Source organism: Balearica regulorum, chromosome 22, assembly GCF_011004875.1.
Source record: "Balearica regulorum gibbericeps isolate bBalReg1 chromosome 22, bBalReg1.pri, whole genome shotgun sequence".
NCBI lineage: Eukaryota > Metazoa > Chordata > Aves > Gruiformes > Gruidae > Balearica > Balearica regulorum.
In genome coordinates, this window is record NC_046205.1 from 461,218 (window position 1) to 477,625 (window position 16,408).

A 16,408-nucleotide genomic window follows, 5' to 3' on the forward strand; every position below is an offset into this window, starting at 1 on the left:
TCTCATCCAATAAACTCTCCCATAAATGTCTCCAAGTATCAACATCATGTGACCTCATTATAAGCAAAATTATTTACATTGGAGCAGCAAGTCCTTAAATAAAATGAATACTCAAGTTTAATATCAAATCCTATTGCAATTATTTTCTCCTCCAAGCTTCCGCACAGCTGTAACTACTTTGTCTTTATTACAGAATCACATTCCAAAAAGATCCAGCTGCTCTTAAAGATCACCCACTTGAAAAAATACATTGGACTGCTGCTCCCACATAATCCTTTCAGCAAAGCGTTCATGGTGACAATTTGTGAATGTTCAACATGCTGAGCATCCCTAAGATTATTTATCAATATTTTAGTTTTACTGCACAATGTTCAAGTGCATATTGAAAGAGAGTTAAAGCTACAGGCTTTGGGCAACCTGGTCTAATGGAGGGTCCCCCTGCCCATGGGCAGGGGGGTTGGAACTAGATGGTCTTTGGGGTCCCTTCCAACCCAAACCAGTCTATGATTCTACAGTTAACATGTTATGGATTCCACTTTATGTTTTAAAAAGACAAATTAGTTGGTGTACAAATATTTACAGTAGAAAGATCTGATACATCTCAGGGGAAACTATCTAGTATGTATCTTCTCGAAATATGTAACAGTACTGGAGTATCCTTAAAAAACAGAAGTTTGCCATTACTGACATCAGTGACAGCTCTGGCATCAACATATCTGAGCTGGCACAAGCTACAAGAGCTTCAGAATTATTTAAACAAAGTTTCGAACACAAAAGATTTACTGCCACAATCCAAAGGGATACATCTTGTGTTTTTTCATACCTTTACCCACAATATTAGAAAAGAGGCATTTACACTCCTATATAACCAGAACTGTTGAGGACAAAAGAGAAGCAGTTCTCAAAAGCCTAAGGGAAAAAAACCAAACCAAACAAAAAACCACCCACTTCATTCTGTGAAAAAAAAGTGCCACAATAATCCCAAGTCACTTGTGTTCAAACATGCTCTGCCTAGTCTACCAAATCACAAGATCACGTTTAAGTTGTTGATTACTATGCCTTAGAGCTCAACAGCAAGAGCTAAAGACTAAACTTAATAAAGCATACACCAGTTTCAGCAAGGTGTTCAGCAGCTCAACCACTCAAACCAAGCAGCATGTCTAAAGGAGTAATCAGTCTTTAAATCCTACAAAATGCCAGCAATAAATTGATTTGGTAAAGGTATGGTTTCTATAACTAGTTGGCTGGGTTTGGCTACAGCCTCTAATGCTGATTCATGGCAGAAGCATTTATGTTCTTATCTTAAGGGAGTTTCCACAAGTTACCTGTTCTAACAAGCTTCAGAAAACTTAAAAGTATAAAACCCATACTCTTAATATTATTAAAGCACAGCCAACTCTATGGCTTTCCCGTGACTTTCTAACCATTACCGACAGGATAAAATACTTAAGATCAGTTGAGTATTTTCAGCCACGAATAGAATAGTTCAGCTGGAAGGGACCTACAATGACCATCTAGTCCAACTGCCTGACCAGAAGTTAAAGCATGTTATTAAGGGCATTGTCCAAATGCCTCTCAAACACTGACAGGTTTGGGGCATCGACCACCTCTCTAGAAAGCCTGTTCCAGGGTTTGACCACCCTCCTGGTAAAGAAATGCTTCCTAATGTCAATGAGGCATGGGGCAATTAAGTAACACTTTGTGTTGGTTTTGCGTGGCAAGGTTTTGGTAGCGGGGGGGGGCTACAGGGGTGGCTTCTGTGAGAAGCTGCTAGAAGCTTCCCCTGTGTCTGACAGAGCCAATGCCAGCCGGCTCCAAGACGGACCCGCCGCTGGCCAAGGCCAAGCCAATCAGCGCCTCTGTGATAACATATTTAAGAAAGAGAAAAACAGTTAGAGAGAGCTTTTGCAGCCAGAGAGAGGAGGGAGAAGATGTAAGAACATCTGCAGACACCAAGGTCAGTGAAGAAGGAGGGGGAGGAGGTGCTCCAGGCGCCGGAGCAAGATTCCCCTGCAGCCCGTGGTGAAGACCATGGTGAAGCAGGCTGTCCCCCTGCAGCCCATGGAGGGAGGATGAGGGGGTGTAGCGATTCCACCTGCAGCCCGTGGAGGACCCCACGCCGGAGCAGGTGGAGACACCTGAAGGAGGCTGTGGCCCCGTGGGAAGCCCGCGCTGGAGCAAGCTCCTGGCAGGACCTGTGGATCCGTGGAGAGAGGAGCCCACGCCAGAGCAGGTTTGCTGACAGGACTTGTGACCCCGTGGGGGACCCACGCTGGAGCAGTTTGCTCCTGAAGGTCTGCACCCCGTGGAGGAGACTCATGTTGGAGAAGTTCGTGAAGGACTGTCTCCCGTGAGAGGGACCCCACGCTGGAGCAGGGGAACAATGAGTCCTCCCCCTGAGGATGAAGAAGCGGCAGAAACACCGCGTGATGAACTGACCGTAACCCCCACTCCCCGTCCCCCTGTGCCGCTAAGGGGGGCGGAGGTTGAAGCCGGGAGTGAAGTTGAGCCCGGGAAGATGGGAGGGGTGGGGGGAGGTGTTTTAAGATTTTGGTTTTATTTCTCATTCCTCTACTCTGTTTTGCTTAGTAATAAATAAGATGAATTCCCTCTCTAAGTTCGGTCTGGTTTGCTCGTGATGATAATTAGAGAATGATCTCTCCCTGTCCTTATCTCGACCCGTAAGTTTTACCTTTTCTCCCCTGTCTAATGAAAGAGGGGAGTGATAGAGCGGCTCTGGTGGGCACCTGGCCCTCAGCCAGGGTCAACCCACCACAGTCTTTTTGGCGCCCAACGTGGGGCACGAGAAAATCGAGATAAGGATAGTAATGGGAAGAGGTAACGGGCAAAACATTGACTGAACGTAACTTGAGAGTGATACAGTGGTGAAGGGATTAGAGGTAGATTTTGTGTGTAGATTGTCCACTCCTGTTTGGTGTTGTGATAGTGTTGTTTTGATGTTGGTGTGTGGAATTCTTTTTTCTTTTCCTTTGTTGATGTGATTAGTGTTTGTGAAGTTTTGTGTTGAATGTATATTTTAATGATAATTCTTAAATATGTGATTCACAGAGGCGAGGGGTGGAATGTGTTGGTTTTGCGTGGCAAGGTTTTGGTAGCGGGGGGGGGCTACAGGGGTGGCTTCTGTGAGAAGCTGCTAGAAGCTTCCCCTGTGTCTGACAGAGCCAATGCCAGCCGGCTCCAAGACGGACCCGCCGCTGGCCAAGGCCAAGCCAATCAGCGCCTCTGTGATAACATATTTAAGAAAGAGAAAAACAGTTAGAGAGAGCTTTTGCAGCCAGAGAGAGGAGGGAGAAGATGTAAGAACATCTGCAGACACCAAGGTCAGTGAAGAAGGAGGGGGAGGAGGTGCTCCAGGCGCCGGAGCAAGATTCCCCTGCAGCCCGTGGTGAAGACCATGGTGAAGCAGGCTGTCCCCCTGCAGCCCATGGAGGGAGGATGAGGGGGTGTAGCGATTCCACCTGCAGCCCGTGGAGGACCCCACGCCGGAGCAGGTGGAGACACCTGAAGGAGGCTGTGGCCCCGTGGGAAGCCCGCGCTGGAGCAAGCTCCTGGCAGGACCTGTGGATCCGTGGAGAGAGGAGCCCACGCCAGAGCAGGTTTGCTGACAGGACTTGTGACCCCGTGGGGGACCCACGCTGGAGCAGTTTGCTCCTGAAGGTCTGCACCCCGTGGAGGAGACTCATGTTGGAGAAGTTCGTGAAGGACTGTCTCCCGTGAGAGGGACCCCACGCTGGAGCAGGGGAACAATGAGTCCTCCCCCTGAGGATGAAGAAGCGGCAGAAACACCGCGTGATGAACTGACCGTAACCCCCACTCCCCGTCCCCCTGTGCCGCTAAGGGGGGCGGAGGTTGAAGCCGGGAGTGAAGTTGAGCCCGGGAAGATGGGAGGGGTGGGGGGAGGTGTTTTAAGATTTTGGTTTTATTTCTCATTCCTCTACTCTGTTTTGCTTAGTAATAAATAAGATGAATTCCCTCTCTAAGTTCGGTCTGGTTTGCTCGTGATGATAATTAGAGAATGATCTCTCCCTGTCCTTATCTCGACCCGTAAGTTTTACCTTTTCTCCCCTGTCTAATGAAAGAGGGGAGTGATAGAGCGGCTCTGGTGGGCACCTGGCCCTCAGCCAGGGTCAACCCACCACAACTTTATGCCCTCACATAACCACCCTGGCAACACCGCTAAGTTGTTTATCAACTTCTAAGCCACCTTTCTGAATGCAGAAATGCAAAAATTTACAGAAAGAAACAAGCTACATGGACTCTTTCAGTGTGGTAGTTTCACTATCAGTCCATGCAAGTGTCAAGGATGTTTTCATATAGATTGAAAGAAAAGGAAATAAACAATTCCTTAATTATTACTAATCTCAGTTGTTCTCTTCAAAACTTTGTATGTACCTTTATACAATAGCCAAGTCTTTTTCACTTACAGCACATTGCATAAAATAACCCTTGCTACTGTCACTTAAATTCCATTTATGTTGCAAACAGTCAAATACCTTTGAGTCACACTTTTACCTCCCTACATAGCTAATAACCACATTGTTCACTTTTTAAGCAATGGACCATAAAGCTTTAGGGTGAAACCTAAATTTTGACAATTTAATGATCTATTTTACATTTTAAGAAATTTTACATAGCATCTCCTAGCATATTCCACCTGCTTTCCCCCCCAACCTATTATCCTGTCTTTTGCAGAATACTGAAGAGTAAGAAAGACTGATTAAGACACACAAACATCGAAGAACACTTTCCTCCACAATACTTTAAACTTTCACTTGTAATATTGTTTATTTTCAAGTACTCCTTATTTATCAGTTTGCACAAACATACAAAATAACAATCAGATTAGTCTGTATATACTAACCTCTGTTCCAATACCAGGCTGAACACCAGAATATACAGTATCTGGAGGAGGGCCCCCATATTTCCTCTGTCCTGTAGTTACATCCAAAGTGTAACCAGTCCTCTCTAGCAAAGCCTGAAAAAAATTGTCACATTTGTTATTTGGGGAGAGGATAGTGGGTAAAAGTACAAAGAATAAAAAAACCTGTCCTTAGATAAGCATTTCCTTATCTGCTCCTTGCCACATTTGATAACAAGGCATATACGGATAGACAGAACCTACAGAAAAAAAAACCCTGTTACTTTGGGGGTTTAAAAAAACCACCATCAAACCCAGCAACATTTGTTTTACACTACAAGGCCACTGGAAAGAAATCTTTTTCTTTTCCCTTATTTTCCTTTTTATATGTAATACCACAATAACTCCAGAACACCAGGCAATTCTTTTCACCCACTGTGTACTTAGGTTTTTGCACAACAGAAGACTTTCATAATACTCTAATACCTTGTTGAAATGTCCAATCAGTCTCAAAGTAATGAGTGTGTGAAAGCTTTTATATTAAAAGGACAACTAAGACAATTCTTAAATACATATAATTTTTTCATAAACCTTACATAACACTAAGTGCATGCATTTTAACAATTGTGTAAGCAGGAAGATCTGCATTTCAAATAAGCACTCTCTCTTTTCAATCTCTATCACACATACATTTCTTAAATTCAAGCGTGAATCCAGGTAGTATTGATGCTTATGTACATCCAAAATTACTTCAGTCTGTGTACAGGTACTATATTGGGTAGCACAGAATAATCAGTATTTTCTAAATGTTACCTTAATCTTTGCTTCATCTGGTCCCTTCGTTGATTCCTGTACTTTGCTGCCTTGTTTCTCTCTTTGCCTGTAGGTCTTCATAACTCCACATAAAAATGCACTTTTGTTCTGCAGATACAATTTACAAAATAATTCAATTGTGCATATGAAAAGCCCTGGGAATCCACTGAATCTTACACTTGATACCATGACGTAACTATATCAAGCCCATGCAACAAACAAAGTGTCAAAAGAATCCTTTAGAAAAATCTAACAATTAATTGAACAAACTTGTGAGACTGAAGAAATCATCAGATTCCAGGTAGTATTTTTACCTTATTTTCTCAATAGCACGCTCATTTTTATTATCTGGAAGCTTTTGCTTTGCACTCGAATACCTACACATTTAAGGTAGTTTTTAACAGGCTTGTGATTTGGGTTTGAAATGTTAGAATACAGCAACATCAATGAATTTCTAAATTACAACTCTCCTGCCAACAGCGCCAGAACACTATTTATACTTATGCGCTCACATTCCTGGAGCTCTCACCTTACCTGTACATGCGACAGGTCACTTTCTTTAAACTGCTGTAATACAGAGAGGGCTCCTTCTTCATTAAATTCCCTAAGAGCATCAATTGCTCTTTCATCAAGATCGACATAAGCTACCAACCCTAAAAGTTAAAGATAAAGAAGTTACAGATTTCTATTGAATTTCATACAAACTAAGAACTATGCAGTTTGCTTTAAAGTCAAAAAGTTACGTTCCATAGCAACAGAATTATATATTTAATATAATTACATATTCCTACACAAGTATATGAAAGAACATGAGTACAACAATGAAAAAAGTTAAATTAAAATGTATATACCTAAGCACTAACTGACGTGCAAGATTACACCCCATGTGTAACAGTTTTCTAACATTCAGGAATCCAATCTGCTGCATAAAAGCAGTATTACACACCAGGATTTGAAATCGTGAACTCTGGCTCACTTCTAATAATTTGGATTTTGTTTGTTTGTCTTTTGTTTTAAGTTTCACACTTCCTTCTTTTGAATGGAGCTGCTCTGGAGTAAGCTGACATGTGAACATTACAGGTGTCCTATTGTACGTGAAAAAGGAGCTACCTGATGATCAAATACTTATGAAGCTCTACCCCACAAAATATTAGGAAGTAGAATGGTTTGTTCGCTCTTTCCTCCAACTTGAAAAAGCAAAAATCAGTGGACTTCCTATATGCCTAATTTTATTTTTTTTTTTACTCATTTTGTTGCTCTATGCAGTTCAAGAGCCAGAAATCAAAAAGTATTATTTCGAGCCCTGCTATGTACCCAAAAAGGCTAATGTTAATTTTACAGGTACAGACTCCCCCAAGAAACATTGGACCAGTTCTGAAGCACTTTTTGTGTTTAAGGATCTTTACAGGTTATTTCTTTCCTTTCGTAATGCACTTGCATAAACTGTGGAGCGTGAGAAGTACAGACTAAGATTTGCACTTTTTAAGCTACACAGCAAAAATTAGGACAGATACCAAGAACTCCACACACTCTGCAACAGCTTGATCTTCAAAGTACACAGATTATTTAAATGCTACTTGATTTCAAAAATGCACAGTAGTGCCAAGCCCAAGGACTACATTTCAGAAGTGATCCTGCATATTGAAAGGCACCTGTATCTTTCATATAACACCTCAGCAGATTAAAAATCCCGAAGTTCAACCCCAAATTTAGCTCGGGTGTCAAAAGTAGTTTGCTTCACTGACAAACCCCTGCACAATGCGAACATCTTCAATGGCATTAAGGAAGTGTGAATAAATGTTTTCAGGTTACTCATGCAGTGGAATTATACTAGGTAGTCAGCTTCTGGGCTGAAAAGCTTTCAAATCCCTTGAGAACTCCTCACAACACAACCTAACTGCAACACGTGTTAGAGCCCCACAAGTTCCTCTGCCCAGGCATTTACACCTTGTCTCAAACCATCAAGTGCACATCATTGTGACCCACAGTTAGAAAGTGCATGTCTAAAGCTAGTAAAAGCTGGTAAAGGCTTGATGAAAGCTCACTGTGAACAACTTCCAAAAGACATCATCCACGTGAGCCAGAGTATCATACTGAAGATTGGTCAGGTATGGTTTTTGAACTGCCTTCACTTGATCAGTGGAATTTTGACTCTTTTCAACAAAAACTGTCATATTGCCACCAAGGCATTCAAGATCAGCGCATAGAGCATTTCTACTGCTTCTTGTAAATCTGTTCACAGAACACACTCTAAAGAGAAAAAGGAAGCCTCTGTCTACAGGACAAAATAATAAGGGGGTTACAAAAACAAAATAGAAAAACCTTTGTATATAAAGAAACCTCTCTAGAAGTTGCAAAGACCACTTGCTACCAGCAACGTATTATTCAATTTGCTAGATAGCTCAGTCCTCAACTTTGTTGAAAAGCAGTTAGTGTCAAACTGAACATTTCAGTGTAATAACCAACATGGATTAAACTGTCCACTCAGAACTAGAGAGAACAAAAAATCCACAGGCAGACTCAATTCAAATGTAGTCCCAGGCAAGACAAGCTAGTTGCTTCCCTCACTAAAGTTACCTATCCAGCCTTTGAGTGTTTAAGAATCACTGTGAGGAGTTGACAGTAGAAAAGTAAAAGCAAAATGATGATTCAGATTGAAGGAAAAAAAAAAATGTACAGTTTAGTATGCTCAAACATACATCTTTATTTGACAACATCTAAGAAACTAATGCTCTGTGCCCTAAAGCAACTAAGATATCACATACAACACTAAGGATGTGTCAAGAAATTAGTCAATGTCAAACCCAATTTGCCTTTAGGGAATTCAAAGTAGCAAAACATTCAGAGCTACACAGATCAAAAACAATGAATTTTCAAACCTTAATCTATAAAAATTTGAAAATGGTATGCCCTCACTTTCATAACCAGTCAGAAACAAGAAATGCATATTATACCTGTCTGAAATATTTCATCAAGTCTCTCTGCCACCTTCTGTGGGAGGCCTGCCTCTATCAGTGTCTTGTAGTGTTCTGTGTGAGTTACACTGGAAGTATCCATTGGTTCTTCCTCTTCTTTTAACTGTACCGCATTACCATTCACCTGATTAGCCATTTTATTATGCTGCTGGAAAAAATTCAGGAGCTATATTACAATAAGCCAGAAATAACTAGTTTGTAGGACAATGCATGATTTATCTAAACTAATTTGTATACATGCTGCAAATGACCTGTATCAAAAGTTTTATTTAATACTTTTTGGATGCAGCTGGTCTAAGTTTCAAAAGAAAGTACAACCCTTAATACTGTGGAAAATGTACATGGAAGAATTTACATATTTTTTTTAAAAAATGTACTTCATGTACATAACGATGTCTAAACTTTATCTGCTGATTGTCAGTAAGTTAACTGGTTACCATAGCAACTAAAATGTACTGGGATACGATAACATCCTACAACGAAGAATCAGAAGAGCTAGTGCTATTTTCATTTCCCATTCCTCTACTTTTAAAACAATTGTTTAAAATTTAGTGAACACATAACCCTGCAGGGTAGCTTAATGTATAAAAATGTCAATACTTATTTGCTAATTTTCACTTTCTTGGCTTGTTGCCATGTCTTCCTTCAAATCCAACATGCTGCATAAGACTAGCCAAACACTTTCTCATGACACCATCAGAACTTAGTAATGATAAAGAGAGAAAAATTGCACTCTAATGCACATTATAATTTGAAGCTGCAACTGAACTGTTTCCATTCTTTCAGTTTTACATAAAGAGGAGCTCTACAAATCACAGCAACTTTTTGTAATGTATAACTTATTGGTTTAAAAGGAAGCCATGACTGCAGCATCTTCAGTTCTTATATTCATCAAAAGACTTGCTTTCAGAATTAACAAACTGATTCCAAATATGTGCACTGAAAAATGCACAACTATCTTCTCAGACAATTCCAGTGGGCTTTGCCCAATTCATTAAAAACAGTTTCAATTTCTCAATTAGCCAGCCAGCTGATATTCAGTACTCGCAAATAAAAAGGCTGACTAGAGACAATTCAACTACCCAGCAGAGAACATTAGGATGATCACCTGTTAAGTTCAGAAATGAAATGAACTCCGGGCTTTAAAAGATAGGGAAGAAGTTGATGATCAGCAATGAAATGATAACCAGATAGACATATGCAGCGTGGTCAGAGCAATGCAATTAAGTACTGGAATACAGGTATGAAGATGATTCAAGAACAAGTTTTTTTTAAAAAAAAAAAACCACTGAAGCCTCAAGCTATTTACTATGCTGTAAAATGAGTCTCCAAACATAACCACACCTCTAAACAGTCGCTTGTGCACCCATCCCTTCTAGACTATAGCTCATGAACTTTTTGGAAGATATCCTATGAAGATTTGCAAGCTTGAGCAAAGAAAACAAATCATTTTTCTTCTGACAGAAAAGTAGTCTAAAAAAAAGTACTCTAGAAAAGTACTCAGAAAAGTAGTCTAAAAAGTAGTACTAAAGCTGTCTTGACTTGAAGGGCAATTTTAGAGAGATGTAATGCCACCTCACATTGTTTCTCTGTGAGATGCCACTTCTTTATGCAATTAGTGAGGAAAAGAAAGTAAGTTTTTCACAGCTACATAGCACATGTGTGTATATATATATACACACACACGTTCTGTTATTTAACAGAGAAATTGCTTTCTGACCAATTCAGTTTACTTAAAAACAGCCACAACTATAGCCTAGTTACAGAAGAAGAAAAAAAAAAAATGCTACCTGAAGACTACAATAATGCTTACCTATCATTACAAGTATTAACTGAACTCTCAAAACACTAACTGAACGTGATGTTTCTATACATTACAAAAATCATGGAAAACAAAAATCAACTAGATCTCTCCTTGCTAGATAGCCTCTGTGAGATCTCAAATTTGACAAAGGGCAGGGCAGAGGGGGTTTAGTTAAACTAAAAATGCTTTCGGTACAGTATCATCCTAAATCCCTCTTGTCAAAAATTCTAAGATGGTATACACAAAAAAGATATACAGAGGGTTTGGGGGTTTAGGGTTTTTTCCCCACCTTTTTACTGCCTTATAAAATCAGTTACTTACACATATATTGTCTTCTCTATACACACAACAAAAACCCTCAACCACCGAGAACTGAGAGGCTAAGTCAATACATAAATATAGAAAAGTTATTTGAAACAATTACAAGTACCTTCTAAACTTCAGTGGCTTATGGTGATGCTCCCGTACATTATTTTTTGTGAACCCAGAATAGCTTTCAAGTGTCACATACCCAGAGGTTTGGCACTGTTCTCAGTGTTACCTATAACTGAACAAAATGTTGACAGCTATCCTGTGTCCAGGCAGAAACACCTCATCTGCAGTTCAGTAACTCAAACTTCCGACAGGCAAGATTTGCAGCCTAACAACATGGAAAAGGTATCTACCTTCGTAACAAACACACACCAGCATGTGGAGTAATATCCAACCACTAAGTATCAGATTACTACGTAGCACCACAACTGATCAAATGCTTTTTTAAGTATGCTTTTAGACAATGTAAATTAAGTCTTTGCATTTTAATTCACTAGCTGTATAGTTAATTTTCGCTTAAGAATTAGCATCCTCATTAAGTACTTAAGTCAAATGCAATGCATGCTCACCAGCCAGAAAAGTTCAGCTTGGATGTTCAAATTTTAGCTATTTCCTGCCACACAAACTTAATTTAAAAGACTTTCTCGAAGAAATCTATGCTGGAAAATTTTGGAAGTGACATAGCTGTCAAAATATTCAGGTCCCAACAGCATCCAGAAGAATATATTTCTTTTCACAGTTACAGTAATAGGTTCCCTACTGGCTGTGCGAGCTTGGCCTGAAATCTGAGATGAGACTGACTTTTCTTCCTGAATAATCAACAACAAGCAAAATTACATCTCTTACAATATCGAATCCGCACTCTGAGTTCAGCAGAAATATGTGGGTGAAAGTCATAGCTGAAAAAAAATTGTTTAGCTCTACCTCTAGATAACATAAGCTAGATGTAGCTATCAAGAAAAATATTGTTTAACTGAATTTTATCAGTAAGGAAAACACACAGTGATTTTATTAACATTTTTGTTCTCTTCTAAAAAAATACTAAAAGCATATAAAAGAAAGAGGAGCAGTATCTATGTTTGCATGTACAGCGTGTCCATGTGACTCGGTCTGTGACAGGCCAGGCCACACAGATGAGCACCCGCGTTGCACTCAAGAGTTTTTCATCTGCCTTAAGTAACTCAAATATTAAGAGAAGAGGGAGACTGGTTGAATTGAAAAGATTATAAGTAAAGGATTATGCATATTAGTATGTGTGGTATATGTATTTGTTTTTAAAACATGCAGAAATGGATGAATTTAAAATAGCATACACAAAAAAGTGCTTACCAAATGAACAGCAGTAATAAATACACACTGGGGGCAACTTTACATAGGCGAGGAGAATTTCCACTGGTGCCTGAAAGGTTACCTAGCATCACCACCTCAGAATTATGTGTGCGGGGAAGGGGAGGATTGTCTTGGTTCAAACTTCACACTGTTGTTGCCAACAATGTTTTTCTGAAGACCATGAATACTTAATGACATAAAACATGTTTTTAGCCATCCACTTTCACCTAGAATTCCTACATCTCAAAAGATTAATTTGCCAAGTGATTAGTCCCTTTTTTATACTCTATTCATATGACAAGTAGGAGGTTAAAACTACAGGTGCTTCTAAATCACCCAGAAACAACCTTCATTTTCATGTTTAATAACTCAAATGACTCAAATAGTAACTTTGGTAGGGAAAAAAAAATTAACACACACCTGAGCCTGATAGCCTATGGCATCTTGAAAACAGAAACTTGATCTCAGCCTCAATCCGACAATCACTGGTTAAACAGCCATGATGTTACTATTCCCTGTATCTTATACCATGCCTCTAACAGAGGTTGCCTCCCACAGACTATCTAAGTATAACTCCATCCAATTAATTATAAATTCACAGTCTAGTTAGCTCAAAACATGCTTAGTAACAGCTTAAATGAGCAGGAATGGCAATTTCTGGCAAGGGAAAATCTCTCAAACTACCATAACCAACTTCACAGTGATTATCCATCAATACCATTTTCAGCCTTCTGCTACGTAACTTCTGATTTTATGGAGAAACTTGTTTAGCTCAGGTGCACAGGAAGCATAACTAACTAGTACATAAAAAATCTGCACCAAAGTCATTCAACTTGCTTATGTTACTATCCTTTCTATCCAACATATTACCTGTGTCAAGCACTTAAGTTATACCACATTAAAAATAGCACTGAGGGGAAGGTTTCTTGGGTTTGGGGGTTTTTTTGGTTGCTTGGTTTTGCATTTGGGGTATTTTTTTTTTTTTTTTTAATAAACCACAAGAAAACAAGTGTGGTCCCTGTAAAGTTACATCTTGCACTTTCAAGAAGCTTCTTGTCAAAACAGGAAAATAAGAAACACATCAGTGAGGGGAAGATAAGAACTCGCATTAAAAGACTGAACTGGTGGTTTATTAAAGCCTCACTTGTTCACAAACATTACTGGCACATCCCTTTATTTTTTACACAAAGGCATTATAGCCATTTATTTTCTACCATAGCTTATTTAATCACAGAGAGTACATTTTAATAGCTTAATTATGATATCCTAAGTGTTTATTATAATGAATTACAAGAAGACTTCTTTCAAAGTTATCACACCCTGAAGACCTTCACCAAGTCTCCATACCAGCATTTCAGTTGCAGACTACCTTTACAACAAAGCACAGGTAGCACCCTCTCCCCTCCAGCACAGAGTTCTCAGCCCTTCCCACTCCATAACCCCATGGAATGAAAAAATCTGAGAACTTCTGTCATGATGCTAAGCAAGCGACTAGCCCAGCCCGTACAGAAACTAAGCTTCAGTATCTACACAAGTATTATCAAGAGATAACTTTACAACAGGCTAGCAAGGTGCACATCAGTCCCATTAAAATACAGCACTGACTGCACCAGCAGCTACTACGTTTTGCTAACCTGACCTAGAAAGTCTGTACTTGCTCATTTCTAACCGGAGTTGGCCATTCACAGCTCATCTGGTTGGTTGGGTTGTATAGAACAACATTTGTGGCACTCCAGTTCAAAGCAACACTTCAACAAAAGTGAGCTTTGTTCTGACAAATTCATCCTCAAAGAGTTTTTCAGATCTTAGCCTAAGAAAGCAGGAAGTACTGCTTTTATTTTTTGACAAAATTAATAAGTTGAGTGTTAGTGGGAGGCTCAAATATTATTCCAACAGTGTTCACATCTAGATAGAAAAACTGAGAGGTAAGGATATTAAGTACTCATGGAAAATGCAATTTCTAGGATATAAAGTTATCAAGCAGACTGTTTGCAAACACCACAGTTTGCATATATAAAAAAATTACATTGTAAAATGCAGAATTCTGGTTGGATTACCTTTACTTTTAGAGAACATGTAAAACATACAGTTATACAAAGTACAATCTCAAAGGAAAAAAAAGAAAAAAAGCTTTATAAGCATCAATATCCTTCGCAGCACATACACATCACTGGTGGCAGGATTCTTTAGTGCAGTATATGGGGGAAGAGGAATAGAATCAACTTTTTCGAAAAGAGTAGTCCAGTATAGCTTAAGTACATAATTAGCCACGCTGAAAAACTGACAGGCAACAAGGCTGCTAAGACCCAGTAACTAGAGCCTAATTTTAAAAATAATAGTAACAATGACATATTTAAGTAAAACTTTCCAAAATCTAGCAAAAGCCTGCAGTAAGAGATCGTTTGAGAAAAACAACGTCTTAGCAACAAAATTCTGGAGAATTTCTCCGGAGCGTTTGACAGGTGTTACTCTCTCAACCAAACTATTGAGCGCGAACCCGAGAGCTGTGGGTAGGTGCAGCGCACTTCTCCCTCCCTGCAGCCGGCTCTATCAGCACAGACGCTACTCAAGATTTTAGAGCGCGCTGCAAGAGCGATGCGTTTTCTGCTGAAAGCTCTCTCCAGTCCCCACAGGCACACCGCAGAGCGGACAGCGGCCGCTGCCTACCAGGGCGCCCGAACCGCTGCAGCATTACAGCTCCGCAGCGCCGGGATGGGAGCGCCGGGAGAAGAGCGCGTCCCGGCTCCGCGCCACACGCACGCCTAATCCGCATGGGCGGGCGGAGCGGGGGCAGCCTCAGCCCGCGGCGCCCTCCCCATGCAGAGCCCGGCCCGGGCCGCCCTCCCCCCCCCCCGCCAGGCCGCAGGGCCCGCCCCCGGGCCGCTCCCCGGCGCCAGCTCCCGCGCGCGGCGGCCCGCCCGCCCCACGGCGGCCTGCGGAGCGGACACGCGGCGGCCGGCACCCAGCGACGCCCCCGCCCCGCTCTCCGACACGGCGCGAGCGCCCCGGGCCCGCCTCCGCCGGGCCTACCCAGAGCCCGCGGCTGCCCGCCCCGCCGCGGGGCCTACGCGGGAGCCCTCACCGCCGGCCGCGGAGCATCCCCCCCCCGCGCCCCCCCCCCCCTCCGCGCGAGGGGGCCCCCCGACGCCCCTGGCCCCTCCCGGCGACTCACCGGAGCGGGGCCTGCGCGGCGCAGCTCGGGCCCAAGCAGCGACGGCAAATGGCGCGCGCTCCTCCTTCTCCTCATGGACGGCGGCGCGACCCCGGCAACACGCGGGGTTTCCCGGAACTGTTTCCAGGGACCACTGTTTCACCCACTCAGGAACTCACGCTCCGGACGAGCAGCCGGCGGCGCCTATGAGACATGGAAGGCGGGACACACCGGTCCTCCCGAAGACCAATGAGCGAGAGGCGCTATAACCAATCGCGCAGCGCCTTCAACCCGGCGCGCCGGTAGGGTCGGAGCTGGGGGGATTTAAAGGGGCAGCGCCGCCCGCGGCCTCTGAACAAAGGAAGCCCACGGGGCTGTCTCCGCCCCTCCTCGTCCCTCCCCTCCCGTGCGGCGCGAGGGCGGGCACCGCCCCTGCGGCTGGGCAGAGCCGGCGCCGTCTCCTCCGCCTGAGGGGAGCGGGCCCGGGCCTGGCGCCGGCTCCCTGCGGGCTCGGCGGCTGCCCGGAGCCCGGCCAGGACCCGGACCCGGGGGCCGCCGGGGCGGGGGCGTTGCCGTTGCCCGGTAGGGTTAACCCCAGCCCGGAGGGGCGGGCGGCGGGTGGAGCAGTCCCTGCGCGGGCCGCGCCCGGCCCAGCCTCTCCTGGCGCATGTTCCCGCGCTAACGCTCCCGTCCCGCGGGTGTCGGCGCCGGGCGGCCGTGGGGCCGGGCGGGGCAGCTGCAGGCACGGGCCTTGTCCGCCCGCGGTGCCTCTCGTGCTGCCGGGCGGAGCCGTCCGGGGCTCTGCCGGAGCCGCGTCCCGCTGCGAGCCAGCCGGTGCCGGGGTGGTCACGGTTGGCCTCCAGGCCTGGAGCGGCGAGGGCAGCGGTTCGGGTCTGGGGACATCGGCGTGACGGACTGTGACGTCTGGGCCTGCTAGTCTGTAATTAATCTGTGACTAAATGTAACTTGCCTGCTTACCTCGTTTGCTTGATCAGGCTCTTGATGACCGCAGACTTGATGTGATAAGTACGTTAGTCCGGGGGGAAATCAGCTTGTTGGCACCTTGTGTTGTCTTCATCTTGTTATTCTGCTGTCACATAATGTGAAAGTGAACGTGTGCTTGACTGGGTCAGGCCGGGTCCCAG

The 16,408-nt window shown here is 43.2% G+C and overlaps 1 protein-coding gene across 3 annotated transcripts in view; it reads right to left on the minus strand.

The window, feature by feature from the left end:
• The window catches only part of HNRNPR (heterogeneous nuclear ribonucleoprotein R), a 28,981-nt gene extending 13,539 nt beyond the window's left edge, over nt 1-15,442 (minus strand). Inside the window, exons 1-5 of one of the 3 annotated variants that reach the window (XM_075774219.1) lie at nt 15,285-15,442; nt 8,647-8,812; nt 6,227-6,345; nt 5,693-5,800; nt 4,883-4,996 (exon numbers count right to left, since the gene is read on the minus strand). In XM_075774219.1, coding sequence (XP_075630334.1) covers nt 4,883-4,996; nt 5,693-5,800; nt 6,227-6,345; nt 8,647-8,812; nt 15,285-15,359 — 582 coding nt within the window. In that variant the 5' untranslated portion in view covers nt 15,360-15,442. Of the gene's footprint in view, nt 1-4,882; nt 4,997-5,692; nt 5,801-6,226; nt 6,346-8,646; nt 8,816-15,284 lie in introns of all 3 variants that reach the window. The other 2 variants (XM_075774218.1, XM_075774220.1) reach the window with 2 other exon arrangements.
• Nucleotides 15,443-16,408: the final 966 nt, after the last annotated feature.